Source organism: Phoxinus phoxinus (genome assembly GCF_949152265.1).
Source record: "Phoxinus phoxinus genome assembly, chromosome: 21".
NCBI lineage: Eukaryota > Metazoa > Chordata > Actinopteri > Cypriniformes > Leuciscidae > Phoxinus > Phoxinus phoxinus.
In genome coordinates this window covers 29,274,538-29,295,415 of record NC_136896.1, presented here as the reverse complement: position 1 = coordinate 29,295,415, position 20,878 = coordinate 29,274,538, and the positions used below count along the sequence as shown (strand labels likewise).

Here is a 20,878-nt window from a genome sequence, read left to right as displayed (position 1 = left end):
ATTGAATGCAATGAGTTGAAAATGACCCACTTAGCCGACATCTGTATATGTAATTTCATAATTACTTCTCTTGTCTTTGAAATATGGTCTGCTGCTGAATGTACTGACATTTATGTTAAACTAAAATATACTTTAATGTTATTTCTAGTGAAGCTTATGTCATGTATTTAAATGTATTGTAATCTCACATGTGTAATGATAAAGTTGCAATTTATAAATGTAAAATATATTAACTTTAAGTGTAATATATCAAATAACACACTAGAGTTAAAATTACAATAAAATACTTTACATGTTTAGTATGTTCATCAAAATGGATGTACTTCTTTAAAGCACAACAAGAGATTATTAAAACAAAGATTTAAAATGGTGGCTACTTTAAAGATTTTTTTTTTGACAAAGTTCACATTTTAAAATTCCTTTTGATTCGTTAATATAATTTTTTTTAAATACTTTTTTAAGATTTTAAGTACACTACAAGTGCATATTCAGTGCATTTAAGAATTTTAAATAACGCTTAATAAAACATTTTGTATACATTTTAATGGAAGAAGGGAATAGACAATTTCAGTTTATGTGATTCATATTCATAAATTTTAAGTTTTTTAAATTTATGAATAAGAGCAACAAAAAAAATTTTTGTCATTTAAAATTCTTAATCGATAATATGAATAATATGTAAGGATTATTCAATTCAATATGATGGAATTTTACTATACAATTGAAATTCGTAAATTTTAAAAATCGTGTTTTTTTGAGTGGTTCACTAAAAGTTTGTAATGATTTTTTTTATTTTTTATTCATGCAGTTTTCCTTTTGAATACGGATCTGCCATAATTACATAACAATAATAGTTGCTGAGCACCGTTTTTTTTTTTCCTAGGCTGAAAAAAACCCAAATGATTCTGCTCATCTCGTAGACCGAAGCCAGATGGTTAGAGAAAGACTTCGGGGTATGTTTCTCAAAAGTCATTATTTGATCAACTGCAGTTTTTTAAAGTGGCGTTACTCTTAAAATGAAGGCAAACACTGTCGTATATAACCGTCTTTATGTCCATTAGGTGCTTCCTGTCAGAACTCAGTTTGGCCTCTGAAAGGGAACAGCACACCATCACCAGCAGACTTCAGCAAGTGAGTACTCAACTCTTGCATTTAACATCAGGAGAAACTCAAGTAAGACAGGACTTGATTTTATCCATTGGGAATTGACTGGAGATAAAAAAAATTGAATATGGTGCAAAAGTTCATTTATTTCAGTAATTCAACTTAAAAGGTGAAACTAATATATTATATAGACTCATTACATGCAAAGTGAGATATTTCAAGCCTTTATATGTGTTATAATTTTGATGATTATGGCGTACAGCTTATGAAAACCTTTTCACAATATTCAAATTTTGAATTTGGGGTTTTCATAAGCTGTAATTATAACAAATAAAGCCTTGAAATATCTCACTTTGCATGTAATGAGTCTATATAATATATTAGTTTCACCTTTTAAGTTGAATTACCGAAATAAATGAACTTTTGCTCCATATTCCAATTTTTCCAGTTTCACCTGCATGTAATTCAAGGAAAGTTGCCATTTCCAGACCCATTTTGATAAAAGATTATTATGACCACGTTTATTTAAGTGATTTGCACTGATGAATTACACATTTAGACCAAGAATGTGTATCAATTTTCATTTTATGTTGGCTCTTATAATTTTATGGAGCTTATGTGCATTTATTCCTGTCTCTAATTTAAATAAGATGAGGAAATAATTTGTTACACCATAAAAAAATAAGGTCCCATTGGTCAACATTGGGACCTAACAGTATTTATTAATCTTTGTTAATGATAGTTAATAAAAATACAACTGTTTGTTTAGTTCATGTGAGCTCAGGTCCATTAAATAAGTTTTATTGATAGCGTTTGTTACTCATGTATTACTAAATGTTGAAATTAACATTAAATTGATGTTTTTAGAAGTGTTTTTTTATTAATAACTAGTGTAATTAACTAATGTTAAAGGGATAGTTCGCCCAAAAATGAATTTTTTTCATTTTTGGGTGAACTATCCCTTAAAAGATTGTAAAGTGTTCCCAAAGGTTTTAATGAAGATCTAGTTTCACTGCTCTTTGTCTTCTAGAAGTCATAGTTCACACCAAAGGAGCAGAAACAACACATGGCTGCCCCAAAGTCCTATTCTTGATAGACGGCGTCAGTTCAACTCAAGGCCAAATCAGTTGTTTGGCTCTTCATTTAGCCTTAATGAACGGAAAATAAAGGTAAGGAACTAAGGACCAGATTTACTAAACAGGGCAAATTAACGTGAAAGCGTAATCCCATAAAAGCGCACATGGGAGTGGAAAGTTCTGCTGGTGATTTACTGACAATGCACACATTAAATAACACAGACGCAGCCGGATCATTTCCATAATGACCAACGCAATTAAGAGCAGCGCACATTCGCGTAGTGTTGCAAACAAGCAGAGCCGCTGATCAGGGGCGGCGCTAGGGGTGGGCTAAGGGGGCTTAAGCCACGAATGTTTTGTCAAAAGCCCCGAATCTTTTAGTTAAAAAAAAAAAAAAATTCAACTTTGTTTCATTTCCTCTCAGTCTTTCTGACTGGAGCGGCAAAAAATGAAACAAAAGCTCTATTACCGTGCGTGGTGGCGGACGGTAATGCATCGCGCATCACTCAGCTTGTTTGACAACTGCCAATTAAACTAACGAAGAATATAAATCTTCTTCGTCGTTGTCATCAGGGGCTGGCGGGCTATTGTATGTTACACCGGCGTCGTAGCGAGCTTACTGCCTAATCGGCTGAAGTTAATATGGACATAAATATGGATTTTTTATATGGAACACTAACAGTAAACCTCACCGGCCGGAGAGAGATTCAGAAGCAGCGTCGAACGAACCGCGGACAAGTGGATGCTGCGTTCACACCAAACGCGAATAGAGCGTCTGGCGCGAGTTATTTCAATGTTTAAGTCAATGTGAAATCGAGGTCCTGCGGGGCGAATGAGGCGTTTACTAGCGCGGCGCGGTGAATTCACCTCTTTCACGCGTCCAGTTTTTTTTTAGTTTTTTTTATTGAGTATGCCTAACTATCATAATTTTCCCAGATAGTGTATAGATTTTTAGACATTCTATTATCTCAAACAGCCTGAAAAATAGTGCATTTAGCTGACGTAAATGGGAAAAAAATCTTCCTGGGGGAGTATGCCACCGGACCCCCCTAAATTTGGGCTAAGCCCCGAATGTTTACATCGTCTGGCTCCGCCCCTGCCGCTGATAATGAGGTGCGTGTGATCAAATCAAAGAAGTGGCTTCCCTGACACCAGATCCGGGCCACATCTGGTATATGTGGATTCCTCGCGTACCAGATGCGGGCCGGACGCTATATTGTTGTCTGGGTTGAAGTCCCCAAGAAATCAAAATTTACATTTTTTGGTTTTAGTATGGATATGTTAGCCTTAACCCAGACGGCAACATAGTGTTGGCCCAGATCCGGCCCATATCCGGGCTGTGTGGATTCCAGGTGTACCAGATGTGGGCCGGATCTGGGCCGACGCTATATTGCTGTCTGGGAAGGTTATCTGGCGACAGTGTCGGGGCATCTGTCGGGGCGACAGTGGCTCAGTGGTTCATGTAGGTTGTCTACAAACTGGAAGGTTGGTGGTTCAATCCCCGGTTCCACCTGACCAAGTGTCGAGGTGTCCATGAGCAAGACACCTAACCCCAGCTGCTCCCGACGAGCTGGATCGCCTTGCATGGCTGACACCGCCGTCGGTGTGTGAATGGGTGAATGTGAGGCAATATTGTAAAGCGCTTTGGTGGCCATTGGGTCTGTGAAAGCGCTATATAAATGCAGTCCATTTACCATTTACCATTTATCTATAAGTGCAAAATTCGCATTTAGAAGACATAAGCATTCAAAACTTTCTGTCTGCCAATATGGATCAGCAAGTCGCCGCAGACCACAAAACATATCAGACCCATTTGAATTCGACCAATTCAAATAAATCACCAACATAAATTACACACTTTTCAAACTACACATCCTCAGCATGATTATGATCACTGTTCTGCTTTAGTAACAGTTTCATATTCGATCTAAAATGGGAATATATTAGGCTGTGGCTGTCATAAACTGTCAAATGCGGCTTTACGCAGCTCAACAGCTCTGGCCGAGCTTGTTTAAATGTAAATGTAAATATGCTGGATATGTCCCACCCTGTCTTCCTGTTTCCTGGGAAATTACATCAGCTCGTTGAACAACGCTGCACATTTCAAGGCACTTCAGTGGGACTTTATAAACATACTGTTTTGGGGCATTAAATAATGGCACAAACACCAGTAAATTGACGAGCGCAAACCTTAGTAAATCACGTAGCATGATTCATCGAGATACTTTCATCCTAGAAATATTGTGTCTGAAAAGGAAACGCCTACAAATGCATATGCAAAAAGCTCAGCCATAAAAATAACTGTCCACTCCTTTGTATGGCAAGTCTTTATTAAATCCTGACTAGTTTTTTAGCGGCAAAAGCGGGTTTGCGCTGGAGCAAGCTGTTAGTAAATCTGCCCTAAATGTCCCATTATTATTACATTTCTCTTGGCTTATAAAATGTACCATTCAGGATTTTTGACTGTGTCTTGTGTGTGGTCGTCCTCAGGATACGGGCCCAGAGTTCATCAGAATGCTGGAGGAGCCGCTCGTCGTTTTAGAGCTGCCTAATTCTATTGTGGTCAGTTTGATATCCTAAGAGTGAGAGTATTGGCTCTACACCAAGCAATCTGTTACACAATGCTGGCCTTGGCAGCCTGGGTAAGAAGGATCAGTTATGTGTGCTGATTTACCCCCTCTCTCTCTCTCTCTCTCTCTCTCTCTCTCTCTGAACAGTCAAACAAAGGGCGTTCAAGTTCAAACCACAGGGACTTGAGAGTTATGATGCCAAATGGACAGAACATTCTGCTCAAGTGTGACGTCAAGTCCAGAGGAGGAGACATCTTTGATATGATCGTCGCTCATGCAAACCTTGTGGAACATTTTTACTTTGGCCTTGCATATAGTGATGGTAATTTACCCCATGTATTCATATTCATATTAATTTACTATTGTATATATATATATATATATATATATATATATATATATATATATATATTTCCCATTTTCATTTTAGTTAAAGATTTAGTAATTTTGTTGTATTTATAAATATGTCTATATAGTTTTTATTCATCTTTATTTCAGTTTTAGTTATTTTAGTACATCAAGTTAAACTAAATGAAAATGTTCAGTTCATGTTTATTTCAAGTAACGATTTTGTTTTTTATTACTTTAGTTTTCGTTTTACTTAATACTACTATAATAAACTATAATAACCCTGTTCTGTTATTTTAAATATATAAATAATTATTTAATTTAAATAAATACTATTTTTCAAATAATTTTAATATATAAATAATTGAATATATATTATATAAATAATTTAATACATAATTTAAATATATATATATATATATATATATATATATACATACATGTATATATATATATATATATATATACATGTATATGTTTCTATGAAAATTATAATTTTATTTTATATTAGTTAATGTTTATTTCAAGGAACTATTTAGTTTTTTGTGATTTTAGTTGTAGTTTTACTTAACTATAATAACTCAGGGGTGTGTTTCCCGAAAGCATCGTTAGCCAACTATGGTCGCAAGTTCCGTCGTTATCATCAGTTCAACGATTTGGTGTTTCCCGAAACCATCGTTCCAACGAACGTTCGCAAACAGCATCGCAGACTTGTGTGGTTGGAGCGACAGCTCTGGAGCTGTGGTTAGAAGCAGAGTTTCTAGTTTACATGAGATGTAGACTGAATAAATCCGTATCTTTAGCAAAATAAGCAAGCTGACATTCAGTACAACCCGTGTTATTTATTTAGAATACATACAAATGTAATTTACGTCTTTTAGTTTGTCAAGAGATTTAAAGCACCGTTTTTGAAGACTGCACATGTGCGAACGTGCTCAACTATGTAAGAACGAGCCAAATATTGAGTCTGGTAATAAAGCTAAATAACTGAGAACAATTAGAAATGGTCTTCAGATGCCATGTCTGTAACTTATATGACAAAATCTAGCGTTAATTCGATCTCAAACAGATTAATGAAAATAAGTTATTAGTCCACCACGTGCGAGACGTCAAACCAACGTGGTTGAACGATACTTTGCGACATACGGTTTCGGGAAACAGTCGTGACTCGCTAGTTGATTTCTCCAACGATGCATCGTACTATGGTAGTTCAGCAGCGAGCTATATAGTTGTACGGGAAACGCACCCCTGGTCTGTTATTTTGAATATAAAAATAATTATTTAATTTAAATAAATAAGATTTTTCAAATAATTTTAATATATAAATAATTGAATACATAACTGAATTATATATATATATATATATATATATATATATATACATGTTTCTATGTCTAATATTGATGAATAATTAGGTCAGTGTGTTGGCTGGGTTTGTTCACAGTATTTTTTTCTCTTTTTCAGATAATGAATTTTTCTTTCTTGACATCGACACGAAAATATCCAAAGTTGCGCCTGGCTCCTGGAAAAAAGTGCCCACTGCCACATTTGTGCTTCACTTCCGCATCAAATTTTTTGTGACGGACGTCTCTTTTCTTCTGTAAGTCTCTTAATTTCCCTCATTTAATAGTGTTTTTACCTGTTCCTCTTGACTAAGTTGTTTACACGACAACGTTTTCAACTATAAACGGAAAATGTACCGTTCATTAACACGTCAACAGCATTTTGGGGGCCTGAAAATGCAAACATATGAAAAAAAACGGGTTTCAAAGCGCAAGTTTTTGAAAATGATACCGTCATCGTCTCAGTGTAAACTACAAAAACACAAATTTGTGAAAACGGTGACGTCATGCACATGCGAATTACATGTTCAGTGTATAGGCGCATATAGGGCCCTATCTTGCACCAGCGCAATTGACTTTATACACCGACGCATGTATCATTCCTATTTTGCACCCGATGCACAGCGGACTTTTGCCTCCACAGACGCACGTCGGTAAATTAGGGAATGAACTTGCGCTCGCGGGGGTGGTTCGGCGAGAAGAGGAGGTGTGTTCCGGCACAAACGTTCCCTGGTGATATTTTGCAGTTTCAGAAAACAATTCCGAGTCAGTGGCGTGTTATTCAGATGCTATTTTAAGGGCGCATGCTTGATCATAATGTAGCGTGTGCACAACACACACACTTTGCTTCTCTCATCTACACAGACGCAGCAGTTAATATTTTTGCAAACCATTCATAATTACAAGGAAAAATATTACCACACGAGGGAGATCATTGTGGTGTCCATGAAGATGTGAAAAAATAGGCATAAATATAGATTACACATTTACCCAAATTATTCAGGCTAATTGTAGTAATGACGGATCAAACCTGTTTGATCAATAGTGGCGAGACACATTGGTGTATAAGGACATCTGACAAAGTGTGTTGTCCGTCAAGAACCAGGAAACTAAATCCTGAAGACTGAGATCACCGTTACCATCATGTAAGTGCGCTGGCAAACCCGCCGTTATAATAGCGATCCGCCATGGATCAAGCGCGCCGGCTCTTAAAGGGAATTTGAGAGGACGCTCTGATTGGTTTATTTCACGTTACGCCCAAACCACACCTATGAATAATGAAGCGACTTCAGACCAACACATTGTAGATTTGCGTCGGGCGCAAGAGTCATTTATCCCGCCGGTATAATAGCAACAGCGCTTGGGATCCACCCACAAAGTTACTTGCGTTTCGCGTTGGTTTGATACTTGCGTTTCAGAACGTTAAAATAGGGCCCATTGTGTTTCTTTACAAAGTGACGTCGCCATCTACTGGCCTGGCAGCAGAATACATTTTAGAATAGAATACGTTTTAGTCGTTTTTGCAGATCCGTGTGAACGGGGATCGCGTCGACTAGGTTGTCGTCTGTAAAACACAAATGAAAAACGTTTCCGCATTTAGTGCATCGCTGTTGTGTAAGTGTAGCCTAACTCTGCCCTTCGTCGTGGCAGACACAAGCTGACCCGCCATCAGTACTATCTCCAGCTGAGACGGGACGTTCTGGATGACCGGCTGCCCTGTAACGAGGAGACCTGCTTGTTTCTCGGTGCCTTGGCTCTTCAAGCCGAGTTCGGGGACAGTGTGCCTGAGGTATCCCAGATCAGTGCTGTTTTAGTATCACTGAGATATATTATCATTTCTTATAATATATTACTTTTCTCATTTTCATTTAGTTTAAGTACAAAAATAACTAAAAAAAAAAAAAAAAAAAAAAAAATTTAATATCAGAATTAAAACATGAAAAATATATATTTTATATTTAATTATTTATACATTCCCGGGGTGAGGTGACAACTTTAGTTACATAAATTAATACTTTGAACTAGTTTTTATATTTTCCATTTTAAGTTTAGTTAAACTTTTTGCCATTTTGTTGTGTGGTTTTATTTTTAATTTTATTTTTAATTTTTTTATTTCAGTTTTAGTTTTAGCTATTTTAGTACATCAAGTTAAAGTAAATTAGAAATGAGCTGAAATAAAATAAGTACTTTTTATTTTATTTTATCTCATTTAATGTTTATTTTAGGTTTACTTAAGTATTAAAACACTGGTCTGTTTTTTTTATTAATAAAATAAATATTTAATAAAAATAAATAATAATAAAATATAAAAAATATATATTTTTCAAATAATTAAAAAAAAACATAATATAATAAATAATTATATATAATATATATCTTAAGACATTTTCAAATCCTGACATTGCATAATTAGTTGTAGTTATTTAAACACTTCAACCGAAACTAAATGAAAATAAGAAATGTTGAGAAATAAACACATGACGGCGTTTCTGTGATTTGTGTATTCTCAGTGTTGCTGTACTGTATATCTGTTCAGTGATGTCACATCTATAAATGGTGCCGAACGTTTATAAATAATAAGATTACATCTTCAGGAAGCATTGAGAATGTATCAGCTCAGATTTATATTTAGCTGATGCTAGATGGTTACGTAATGCACTCATTTATATAATATTTATGTGTGAATACTTGTTTGAAAAAGCGTGTTTTCTGTGTCTTACGAAGGTCTACGGGAAGAACTACTATCAGCCGGAGCACTACGTGTCCAAGAGTGTTTTGCAGAAAATGGCAATGCCTTGCCTGAAAGACGAGTTGCTACGGTTACACGCCAACAATGCAAACATGACTGCAGAGGAGGCAGAGATCGAGTTCCTCAAGGTTATATTCACTTCTGTTCGTATGCTATGATTCCTTATGAAAGTATCAACTTTACCTTTATATGAAGTACAGTATATAGGGTAGGCTGGGGCTAATCATCATTTATATTTCACACATTTATATTTCTGTTGAACATTGAACCATAAGAATGCTCATTATTGGCAAAGGGGCATGTTGTCACACGGTATGGGGCAAGTTGTCACAATGGAACCTGCCATTAAATAGAGCATTTTTTTAACTACCGGTAAATGAAAATGTCAAACAATTATGAAACAACAACAACAATGCAAAAGGTAACACAGAAATATTAAATTCAAAAAATAAAAATGTTAATAATAAAATAAAATAAAAATGTTGCCTGTTGACCAAATTATAAATCTTGAGAATATGAATAATTCAAATAATTAAAAACATATAATACAATTTTTTTTGCAACTTTGGACATTGTTGTCATTGTAAAGAAAGAAAAATTCATTATCTGAAAAAATTAATTTTCAGTTGACACATTTCTCTAATTATTCATATATATATATTTATTTATTGATGAATAATTGGATCAATGTGTCAGCTGGGTTTGTTTAGAGTTATATATATTTTTTTCTCTTTTTCAGATAATGAATTTTTCTTTCTTTACAATGACAACAATGTCCAAAGTTGCACCTGGAAAAAATTGCAAAAGTGCACATATCTGTGTAATTAGACTTTTGACTCAAAACCTCATAGTTATTGGGATATAGGATACATATATTGTGGTAACTAGCCTCAGACTCCCCTATATATGAAAGTCATTTAAGACACACTTAAAAAAATATCAGATCATTGCTTTAGATTTATAAAAAAATATCAAACTAAATGAATGCATCTGAAATATACATTTTACAAAACATTTGCTAGGTTGTAGATTATATGATATAAAACAACAGATATACAGTTTAAGACAAAAGTATTAGGGGATATCTGTCACTCAAGTTGGTAAAAATGGCTCTGAAAAATTAGGTTAGATCTGAGATAGTTCTTGGTTTCATCATTTAACTTCTAATGCGATGAAATTCTGAATTTTGGGGCCACTTTATTTTAAAGGGGTGGTTGAGTATGATTTCACTTTTCTAACTGTAGTTAGTGTGTAATGTTGCGGTTTGATCATAAAACAACATCTGCAAAGTTACAACGCTCAAAGTTCAAAGCAAAGGGAGATGTTTGCTTTTACAGAAATAGTTTTTAAGGACTACAACAAGCGGCTGATAGGAACTACACAACATTCCTCCCGGGTTAGTGACATCACCAACCCTAAAATTTACATAAACCCCGCCCCCTGAACACGATTTATAGATTATCATGACAGAATATGCTAATCAATGACTAGAAGATAACTACACATAAGCTTTATAAATTCATCAACTAACCATTCAGAAATGTCCTGTTGCTTCTACATGTTGTCACTTCTTCTTGAGTCTCTCCATCATTGTCTGACTCCGGTTTGAACATAAAAGGCTAAAAGTTTTAGAAATTTTCAGTGTGTGTGTGTGTGAGGTAAAAGGCAAGGGGGTAATCCATCCGCCGGAAACTGAAGCCTCCGCGGGCGCCGCCATTGTAGCAGAACATCACCTGCTGTTAGCATTCCATTGACTCCCATTCATTTTGGCGTCACTTTGACAGCGAATAACTTCACATCTGAGGCGTCCAAAGACTCCATTTGTCCATTATTTATTTCTAAAGAAACTCGACAATGTATAAAAGGCTCCATTACCTTGTACCTTGCGTTATGGCCCCGTAGAAGCCGTTTTTGTAAAAATAGGCTAACGATTGCGTCATAACTCACGCGACTCTCTGTCGCACTGTAGAGAAATTACCGTATAGACCGGCGTAGAAGCTCACAGGCAATCGGGAGGACGTGGAGGCATAAAGTCCGATAAAGTGAAGGCAGAAGCCCACAGAGAGTGATAAAGTTGATCCTGCTGCTAGCTCATGGACAGCTAATGCTCACGCTCTCCGTCTCTGCGAGATTCGGAAGGGAATGATTCAGATTTCTCTCCGCACAGCTACTAGAAGACTGACAGCTGTCAGACACGTTGCTCACGTGTTCAAGCTCAGTTTGAGTCTGCGCAGTTCGCCTGGCGATCAGGAAGTGAGTGCTTCAAATGGGCTTCACTTTTCTCCGTTGAAGTCTATGGGGTCGCTGTGTCCATCTTATATACTGTCTATGGTAAAAGGACACGAGCTGTTTTAACTCCGCCCCCTGTGTCGGGAGCAGCAGCTCATTTGCATTTAAAGAGACAGACACAAAACGTTGCGTTTTTGCTCACCCTCAAAAAGTGACACTTTTAACATGCTATATAAAAATATCTGTGGGGTATTTTGAGCTAAAACTTCACACACACACACACACTCTCTGGGGACATCAGAGCCTTATTTTACATCGTGTGAAAAGAGCATTATACCACCCCTTTAAAATGGAGTGAAAATAAAGAGTGAGAAGGATGGAAAATGTGACAGCTGCATTTGTTTGTGCTGCTCTTCATCCTCCTGCCATCTATTGGATTTATTTAAACCCATAATGACTCAGCGGGCTACTGGCCAAATATTTTTACAGACACCATTAGGTCTGAACAGCTTTTCTGGAGCGATGATTGGCAGTGGGTGTCCTACATTACATAATCTGTCCAATTGACTTGGCAGCACTGCCTCGACTCCCCCACAGAGCGTTCAGCAGCTTCCAGAGTACGGGGAAGTGTTTCACCGCGTGGCCCGTGAGAAGAAGCCGGTGTTTGGAGAGCTGGTCCTGGGAGTGTGTGCCAAAGGCATCATTGTGTATGAAGTTATTAATAACTCCCGCGCCGCAAGCCTTAGATTCCTCTGGAGAGAGACCAGCAGTATCACCTCAGCCGTGAGTACTGACGCAGAACACTGTGTCATCTTTACTTTCGGTAAAGTACAAAACAAACATGAAAACGTTCAAACATGTCCTCCTATCCAAGTTGAGTGTGCACATTGGAAGCATTTTAAGTACGCTATTCGTATGAGGATTTTTCCTTGAATATATAAAGTTATTTTCTTCTTTTTTTTGTCCAGATATGCATTCTTTTAAAAATGCAAGTAAAAAAAAATTGCCTTTGCGGGCTTAAAAGTAAAATGAAAAAAGTGTGCGTGCGTGCGTGCGTGCGTGCGTGCGTGCGTGTGTGTGTGTTCTGTTTTCACCAACTATAAATTTATGACTTTAAACCCCTCAAAGAAATATCAAAATTAAAGGAAAGAAGGTAAAGAAAACCCTTTGGTACAAATAGTTATTTATTTCAGAGAAAAGTAAGTAGTAGACCAGGTAAAAAGCACATTTTGTCAAATGGAGTATCCCTAAGAAAATGTCACAATATTGTTAATACAAAAATTAAGTATATTTGTACAAAATTATGCAAAATATTTTTTAAAGTTAAAATTTTTTCAAAGTCTCTTCTGCTCACTAAGGCTCCATTTATTTGATTAAAAACACAGTTATTGCTAAAACATTAATATTGTGAAATATTATTACAATAATTACAAACTTATTACAAACAGTTTTCTATGTGAATATATTATAAAGTGTAATTTTAACTTTAAAGTGTAAAGTTTATCATTACTCCAGTCTTCAGTGTCACATGATCCTTCAGAAATCAGTATAATATGATGATTTACTGCTCAGTTATTATTGGTGCTCGATTATTAATAATGGTTCTTATTTTCAATAATGTTTAAAATAGTTTTTGCTGCATACTTTTTTTCAGGATTCTTTGATGAATAAACCGTATAAAAGAACAGCATTTATTTGAAATATAAATCTGTATCATTATAAATGTGTCATAAACTGCTCGAGGACGCAGACAGTGGTGATCCAAATGCAGGCTTTAATTAGAGGAGAATCCAGAGACAGGTACAAGGAAACAGGCAGGGGTCAAAACCAGGTAAGCAGTCCAATATCAGAAGTACAATGCAGGGAGAAGGCAAACGGGAAAACCAGATACAGGCAAAGAATCCAGGAACCGTGAAACTAGAAAATACAAAGGAACTCGGAAAACGCTGGGTAATGCAGTAAGACACAAACAATACTGAGCACTGGTGCAACGGGCCACTCAGGCTTAAGACAGGTGCGCTAAACAAGATAATAAAACACAGGTGCATAAAATCAACATTAATCAGTCCAGAGTAAAACATAATAATGAGTGAAACAGAGAAGGAGTGCCCCCCAGTGGCTCACGCGGGCACTCCAGCCGCTGATTGTCACATAACCCCCCCTCTAAGGAGCGGCTTCCAGACGCTCCAAAGAGCTCCGGGGGGAGGTCAACGGGGGATGGGATGGAGGGCCAGGCCCGTGCAGGGGAACGGGACCAGGACACAGGCAGACCGGGCCGTGGAGCGTGGGCGACCAGGGCGGAGCAGGGCGTGCCGACGGCCAGGGCGGAGCACACTCAGAAGGGAGACAGGGTGGAGCACACTTAACACAGGACCAGGGCAGAGTACACTTAACAGGGGACCAGGGCGGAGCACACTTAACACAGGACCAAGACGTAGGGAGCACAGGGCTGGACAGGACCAGTGACAAGAGCTCAGCCGAAGGTCGACGTGCAGAGGTCCATGTAGGCGCCGCCTCCATGGCCCTCACAGGGTACCTACGGCCCCCCCCCAAAAAATACTTGGGGAAGTCTAAGGCTAAAGCCTCCAGGCTGGAAACCGCCACAGGAAGAGGCGCAGGTAAAACGAGGCGAAGAGGCGGAGCCGGCAGGGCGTGGCGCAGAGGCGGGGCCGGCAGGGCGAGGAGTCTGGGAACGCCCTCCGGAGCCTGGCGAGCCCAACGAGTCCTCCTTCTCCTTCTGCGACGGCGCTTCACTGGGCTTGATTCATTACAGGATGCACTTGACTCAGAGGATGCACTGGACTCAGTTGACTCAGAGGATGCACTGGACTCAGTTGACTCAGAGGATGCACTGGACTCAGTTGACTCAGAGGATGCAGTTGACTCAGAGGATGCACTTGACTCACAGGATGCACTTGACTCACAGGATGCACTTGACTCACAGGATGCACTTGACTCACAGGATGCACTTGACTCACAGGATGCACTTGACTCACAGGATGCACTTGACTCACAGGATGCACTTGACTCACAGGATGCACTTGACTCACAGGATGCACTTGACTCACAGGATGCACTTGACTCACAGGATGCACTTGACTCACAGGATGCACTTGACTCACAGGATGCACTTGACTCACAGGATGCACTTGACTCACAGGATGCACTTGACTCACAGGATGCACTTGACTCACAGGATGCACTTGACTCACAGGATGCACTTGACTCACAGGATGCACTTGACTCACAGGATGCACTTGACTCACAGGATGCACTTGACTCACAGGATGCACTTGACTCACAGGATGCACTTGACTCACAGGATGCACTTGACTCACAGGATGCACTTGACTCACAGGATGCACTTGACTCACAGGATGCACTTGACTCACAGGATGCACTTGACTCACAGGATGCACTTGACTCACAGGATGCACTTGACTCACAGGATGCACTTGACTCACAGGATGCACTTGACTCACAGGATGCACTTGACTCACAGGATGCACTTGACTCACAGGATGCACTTGACTCACAGGATGCACTTGACTCACAGGATGCACTTGACTCACAGGATGCACTTGACTCACAGGCTCGCTCGGCTCACTCGGCTCACTCGATTCACTCGGCTCACTCGGTTCGTCGAGGCTGACGTGAAGCTCTGGTTCATCGAGCGCGGTCTCGGCTGGGCTGACGTGAAGCGTGGGTTCGGTTGGCACGCGCTCAGACTCAGTAGAAAACCCTTGAGGCAGGAATACAACTGAGCTCACGTGAAGTGTCCGAACGTCGGGATTCACATGTTGCGTGGATACGGCGGACCCCTTACGAAGCGCTGCTTCACCGGGAGACAATAGATGCGTGGATTCAGTGTACAATGGCGAATCGTCGGGCTTTCTGTGAAGCAAAAGTTCCAAAAAATCCACAGTAAAAAGCGAACCGCCCATGGAAAGGGCCAGGTCAATATATTGGGTTAGAGTCCAGCTTGAACTTGGAAACGGTATCGTAGAGCCAAGCGGTTCAGACAGTCCTCCCCGAAAGAACATCATTAAACAGAAATCATCTAAATAGGACTGACGAGAGAGCTTCAAAAAATCGGTCACAAAAACCTTGAGAGGACGTTCCCCTTGACGGAGGCTTACGATCTGCGCTGTGGGATCCATGACGAGGTCCGTGTCTCTCTCAGCCGCTGGATCAGTAGTGGCTCAGTATTCTGTCATAAACTGCTCGAGGACGCAGACAGTGGTGATCCAAATGCAGGCTTTAATTAGAGGAGAATCCAGAGACAGGTACAAGGAAACAGGCAGGGGTCAAAACCAGGTAAGCAGTCCAATATCAGAAGTACAATGCAGGGAGAAGGCAAACGGGAAAACCAGATACAGGCAAAGAATCCAGGAACCGTGAAACTAGAAAATACAAAGGAACTCGGAAAACGCTGGGTAATGCAGTAAGACACAAACAATACTGAGCACTGGTGCAACGGGCCACTCAGGCTTAAGACAGGTGCGCTAAACAAGATAATAAAACACAGGTGCATAAAATCAACATTAATCAGTCCAGAGTAAAACATAATAATGAGTGAAACAGAGAAGGAGTGCCCCCCAGTGGCTCACGCGGGCACTCCAGCCGCTGATTGTCACAAAATGTCTTTACTGTTACTTTTAATTTCATTGTTTTTTTTTACAAATAAACAAATATTGGTATTTTTTGAAAAATGATGTTGATAATCATTAGATTGTGTGAATTAAACTGAATCCAAACCTAATAAAAAGAGGACTGAATGATTTAATCTGATGATGTTGGTCATTACAATACTTCTTACTCCTTTGTTCTCTTCAACACAGCGCCGCAAGTTCATCATTGAGAGCAGCACCAGTAAAAGGAAGCACATCTTTCTGACCGAGAAATCAAAAGTGGCCAAATACCTCTGCGAACTCTGCTCCGCACAGCACAAGTTTCACAAGGAGATGAGCTCTCGCCAGCTCACACACAGCCTCACTTCAGGTGCGTCCACATCCACTCCAATCAAGCTGTTCAATACAGAGTTTGAAGATACTCTTAGTTGGGCTTTGCTCTGTTAGTGGTTCACAATAAGCAGCAGAGTACATTTGAAACTCGAAAAATTAGAATATTGTGCAAAATGTTCAACTTAAAAGGTGAAACTAATATATTATATAGACTCATTACATGCAAAGTGAGATATTTCAAGCCTTTATATGTTATAATTGTGATGATTATGGCTTACAGCTTATGAAAACCTTTTCACAATATTCTAATTTTGAATTTGGGGTTTTCGTAAGCCATAATCATCAAAATTATAACAAATAAAGGCTTGAAATATCTCACTTTGCATGTAATGAGTCTATATAATATATTAGTTTCACCTTTTAAGTTGAATTACTGAAATAAAGGAACTTTTGCACCATATTCTAATTTTTCACCTGTACATGTGTCTGTAGAGGAGAGTATTGTGCAGTACGCAGCCATGTGTCGAGCTCAGAACCACGAGGTTGCGCTGAACGACGGACGCCTTGATCCCGCTGGCGACGACTCCATGAGCAAACTCTGTGAAGACATCGCCACCCGCCTCGAAGCAAAGATCAAACTACAGAGAGACTTATTAGACTTCACTGGGTGAGAACAAACTCATGCATCCCATGTGCTACAACCATGAACCATGTCTGTCTTTGTATTAAAGAGGTGTTTGTGCTCTACTAGAATAGGTATTTTCCTCATATTCTCCATTGTTGCGGCTCCTCTCTTCCCAGTCTGTCAGTAACGCTCTGTTTAGTTCCTGTCTCTATGAAGCCCCTCCTTCTGAAAAGCACACTGTGCTCTGATTGGTCGGCTGGAGCAGTGTGTTGTGATTGGTCGAGTGCTTCGAGAGTGTTTGGGAAATGTCCCGCCCCTTACCATAACCGCCAGTTTAACACACTACTAACTAACTCAACCAGGCCCTGCCCCTTTATTCTGCATATTAATTATTTAAATGAGGAATATTGTGATGTGTTCGTTCCCGAAAGAAAGACTACAATGGAGACACTTCCTTTCAGGGAGTTCAGAAACAGTGATATAGAGAATAACTGCGTTTGGAGGGACTTTTTCATGCTCAAACAGGAACATTACACACTAAAGGAAGATGAACATGTAAAAAAAAAAGCATAATAGGTCCTCTTTAGGGCAAGACATTACAGGCAAAACCATTGTTTTTTTAAACCACTGGTCCGTTTTGGGCTATTTTGCTTCTAATAACATGTCATCTTTCCCACTATTGTAAAGAAAACATCCAAAATACACATTGAAGTGTTAATCTTCTTAATTGCATCTGTAGATTTCAGTTACAATACATATCTCGGCCGTGAGTCAGAAATCTCCACATCTGTATTCTGAAGTTTTGCACTGAGAAGTTTGTTCATATATATCATTGACCTGGTTTATATAACATGTTATTCCTAATAACATGGTGGAAATGTTTTTTTTTTGGCTGTTTTGACAGTATTTTCTGATTTATGGAGTGATAAAAATGGATTTCCCGAATCCCCTCTGTAAACAAAGTCATGTGGATCCATTCTTTATCCAGTGTTCTCATGGTGTCCTGTCTGTTTGTTTCACTTCTAGATCCCAAAGTCCAGCTCTACAGAGAAGCTCTTGTAGTTCCCCGAAGCGTTGCTCTGAAGTCCCTTCGATGTGCTCTGCTTTAAGAGGTAGGATTGACAATCAGCCCATAACATCAACCGCTTTCATTGGGAAACAGTGCAATGCAGTGTGACCTTTTCTCACAGATACTTCAACAAGTTCCCGATCTCCGGAGAGGGAAATAATCTGTGTTTCCCTCAAAAAGGACCCCAAAATTGGCCTTGGTAAGTGGATTATGGATCATTACTAACTGATATGCATTGAATCTACTCAAAAAATGTGAATTAATTCCATGTTTTGAGTAAAGACTACCTTAATTTATCAGCCATGACATGCTAAAAGAAAATGAGTAAAGTCCACATAACATTTGTCAAATACATTACAAATTTAACTTTCAAAAATTAAGTTTGAGTCTTGAGTTTTCTTCCAGGAATGAACACGTCACAATATTCCTCATTTAAATAATTAATACGCAGAATAAAGGGGCGGGGCCTGGTTGAGTTAGTTAGTAGTGTGTTAAACTGGCGGTTATGGTAAGGGGCGGGACATTTCCCAAACACACTCGAAGAGCTCCACCAATCACAACACACTGCTCCAGCCGACCAATCAGAGCACAGTGTGCTTTTCAGAAGGAGGAGCTTCATAGAGACAGGAACTAAACCGAGCGTTACTGACAGACTGGGAAGAGAGGAGCCGCAATAATGGAGAATATGAGGAAAATAATGTGTTTTTTGATAACCTAGACCCCAAAAACAAAATCAAGCCTTTGAAAAAGGGCATAACGGGTCCCCTTTAAATAACACTTAATTTCAACATTTACTCTCCTGATCCAGTCCAATGGAAAGCATGCTGGGAACTAAACATCCATGCAACAAAAATGATTCAGATAGGCCCAACACAAATGGATAAAGTAAACCTCAATTTTACATATTTAAGTGGATTAAACACAATAAAAGTACATCCTGCATCATTTTTTACAGCATGCAGGCTTGCCATTAACTTTCCTTCAGACAAGTAAATTTATGTTTCACTTGTCCATGCACAAAAGTCACTTGTCCGGGTAAAGATTTATAATTTTATCATTTATTTTTGATAAATGCCACTTTCTACCCGGCAGAGGCTGATTGACCAAGGGATACTTTAAAACGTGTAGCTACTTTACATCTGAACATTATCTAATATTTAACTATGTACATTTAACCAATACAAATGTTGTTAATGCTTGTTTACAGTACACGGCTGCCGACGCTAGCTAGCTAACGCCACTTACTTGTCAGCCGGGTTGGGTTTCCCCCGACAGACGCCACAGACCATTACTCCGTCTCCATAAATAACCCAGTCGAATTCATTTCCATTTGGTTACAAATTTTCATTCCCGTTTTATTTCGTATGGTGCTGTTGGTGTAACTGTACGGTGACTTGTTTATGGAGCTTTTCCTGGCGCTTTGAGGCAGGTAAAAATGTTTCAACTTGGACCGACTCCTGATTGGCCAATCAAAGCATTCTGAGTTGGACGCTGGTTCCACGGATTGTGGGGGAAAAAATGTGTTCGTTTCAAATCTGTAAAATTAAATCTGTCAAATAGACGTAATGAGTGGCACATAACGTGAAGTATGGCATTTTATTTTGTTTGAAATTTAACTTGTCCAGTGGGACAACTAAAAAAATCCACTTGTCCCGGACAAGCCTTAATGTCGAGCCCTGGCATGCATACAGAATATTAATTCACTCTTTCTTCATTCTGCCTCTAGGTATTGTTATTGTTGGAGAAGACAACACTGGGAAACTGGACCTTGGTATCTATATCGCATCCATTGTCCCCGGAAGCCCAGCTGACCGAGATGGACGCATCAAACCAGGTGAATCCTCACAATCATCAGATTATTTTGTGTCACTAACATCAAGACGAGACCTCAGAAGTCGCTGTATGAACACTTGTGAAGGCGAGCTCCATGTTTCCGTCAGGTGGTCGACTGATCTCTCTCAACCAGCTCAGTCTGGAGGGCATGTCCTTCGGCGAGGCCGCTGACATCATGCAGAACAGCTCCAGTGAGGTGGAGCTTATCGTCTCGCAGCCGAAAGGTACGATCATGCTTTTCAATTACAGGTGAAACTCGAAAAATTTGAATATTGTGCAAAAGTTCATTTATTTCAGTAATTCAACTTAAAAGGTGAAACTAATATATTATACAGTGCTATGCATAAGTTTAGACACCCATGCTAAAGTTGACTAAAAAGAGGAATAAAAAATCATCTTTTGGAAATTGAACTTAATGCCTTAATTTAAAAAAATAGGAAAAATCCAACCTTTAAGGACACCAATTTTCTTTGTGAATGAATAATGTATCGTAAATAAATAAATGTTCTTCCTTAAAATACAGGGTGCATAAGTTTGGACACCCCTATGTTAAACTCCCATAGAGGCAGGCAGATTTTTATTTTTAAAGGCCAGTTACTATATGGATCCAGGATACTCAGCATCCTGATAAAGTTCCCCTGGCCTCTGGAATTAAAATAGCCCCACATCATCACACACTCTTCACTATACCTGGAGATTGGCATGGAGTACTTTCCATAAGATCATCTCTCAATGCAAATCAAACCAGCTGTTAGGCTAACTGAAATAAAACCATGCCAATCTCTAGGTATGGTGAAGGCTATGTGATGATGTGGGGCTATTTTAATTCCAAAGGCCAGGGGAACTTTATCAGGATGCTGAGTATCCTGGATCCATGAAGTAACTGGCCTTTAAAAATACAAATCTGCCTGCCTCTATGGGAGTTTAACATAGGGGTGTCCAAACTTATGCACCCTGTATTTTAAGGA

The 20,878-nt window shown here is 39.0% G+C and overlaps 1 protein-coding gene across 3 annotated transcripts in view; it reads left to right on the top strand.

Moving 5' to 3' along the window:
* The window catches only part of frmpd2 (FERM and PDZ domain containing 2), a 50,787-nt gene that overhangs the window by 11,894 nt on the left and 18,015 nt on the right, over positions 1-20,878 (top strand). For all 3 annotated transcript variants that reach the window (XM_079596491.1, XM_079596493.1, XM_079596492.1), the window contains 15 exons: positions 884-953; positions 1,062-1,131; positions 2,135-2,273; positions 4,671-4,742; positions 4,898-5,072; positions 6,563-6,698; positions 8,092-8,230; positions 9,166-9,318; positions 12,017-12,202; positions 16,261-16,420; positions 16,876-17,050; positions 18,035-18,120; positions 18,199-18,276; positions 19,804-19,911; positions 20,018-20,134. In XM_079596491.1, coding sequence (XP_079452617.1) covers positions 884-953; positions 1,062-1,131; positions 2,135-2,273; positions 4,671-4,742; positions 4,898-5,072; positions 6,563-6,698; positions 8,092-8,230; positions 9,166-9,318; positions 12,017-12,202; positions 16,261-16,420; positions 16,876-17,050; positions 18,035-18,120; positions 18,199-18,276; positions 19,804-19,911; positions 20,018-20,134 — 1,864 coding nt within the window. The remainder of the gene's footprint in view (positions 1-883; positions 954-1,061; positions 1,132-2,134; positions 2,274-4,670; positions 4,743-4,897; positions 5,073-6,562; positions 6,699-8,091; positions 8,231-9,165; positions 9,319-12,016; positions 12,203-16,260; positions 16,421-16,875; positions 17,051-18,034; positions 18,121-18,198; positions 18,277-19,803; positions 19,912-20,017; positions 20,135-20,878) is intronic.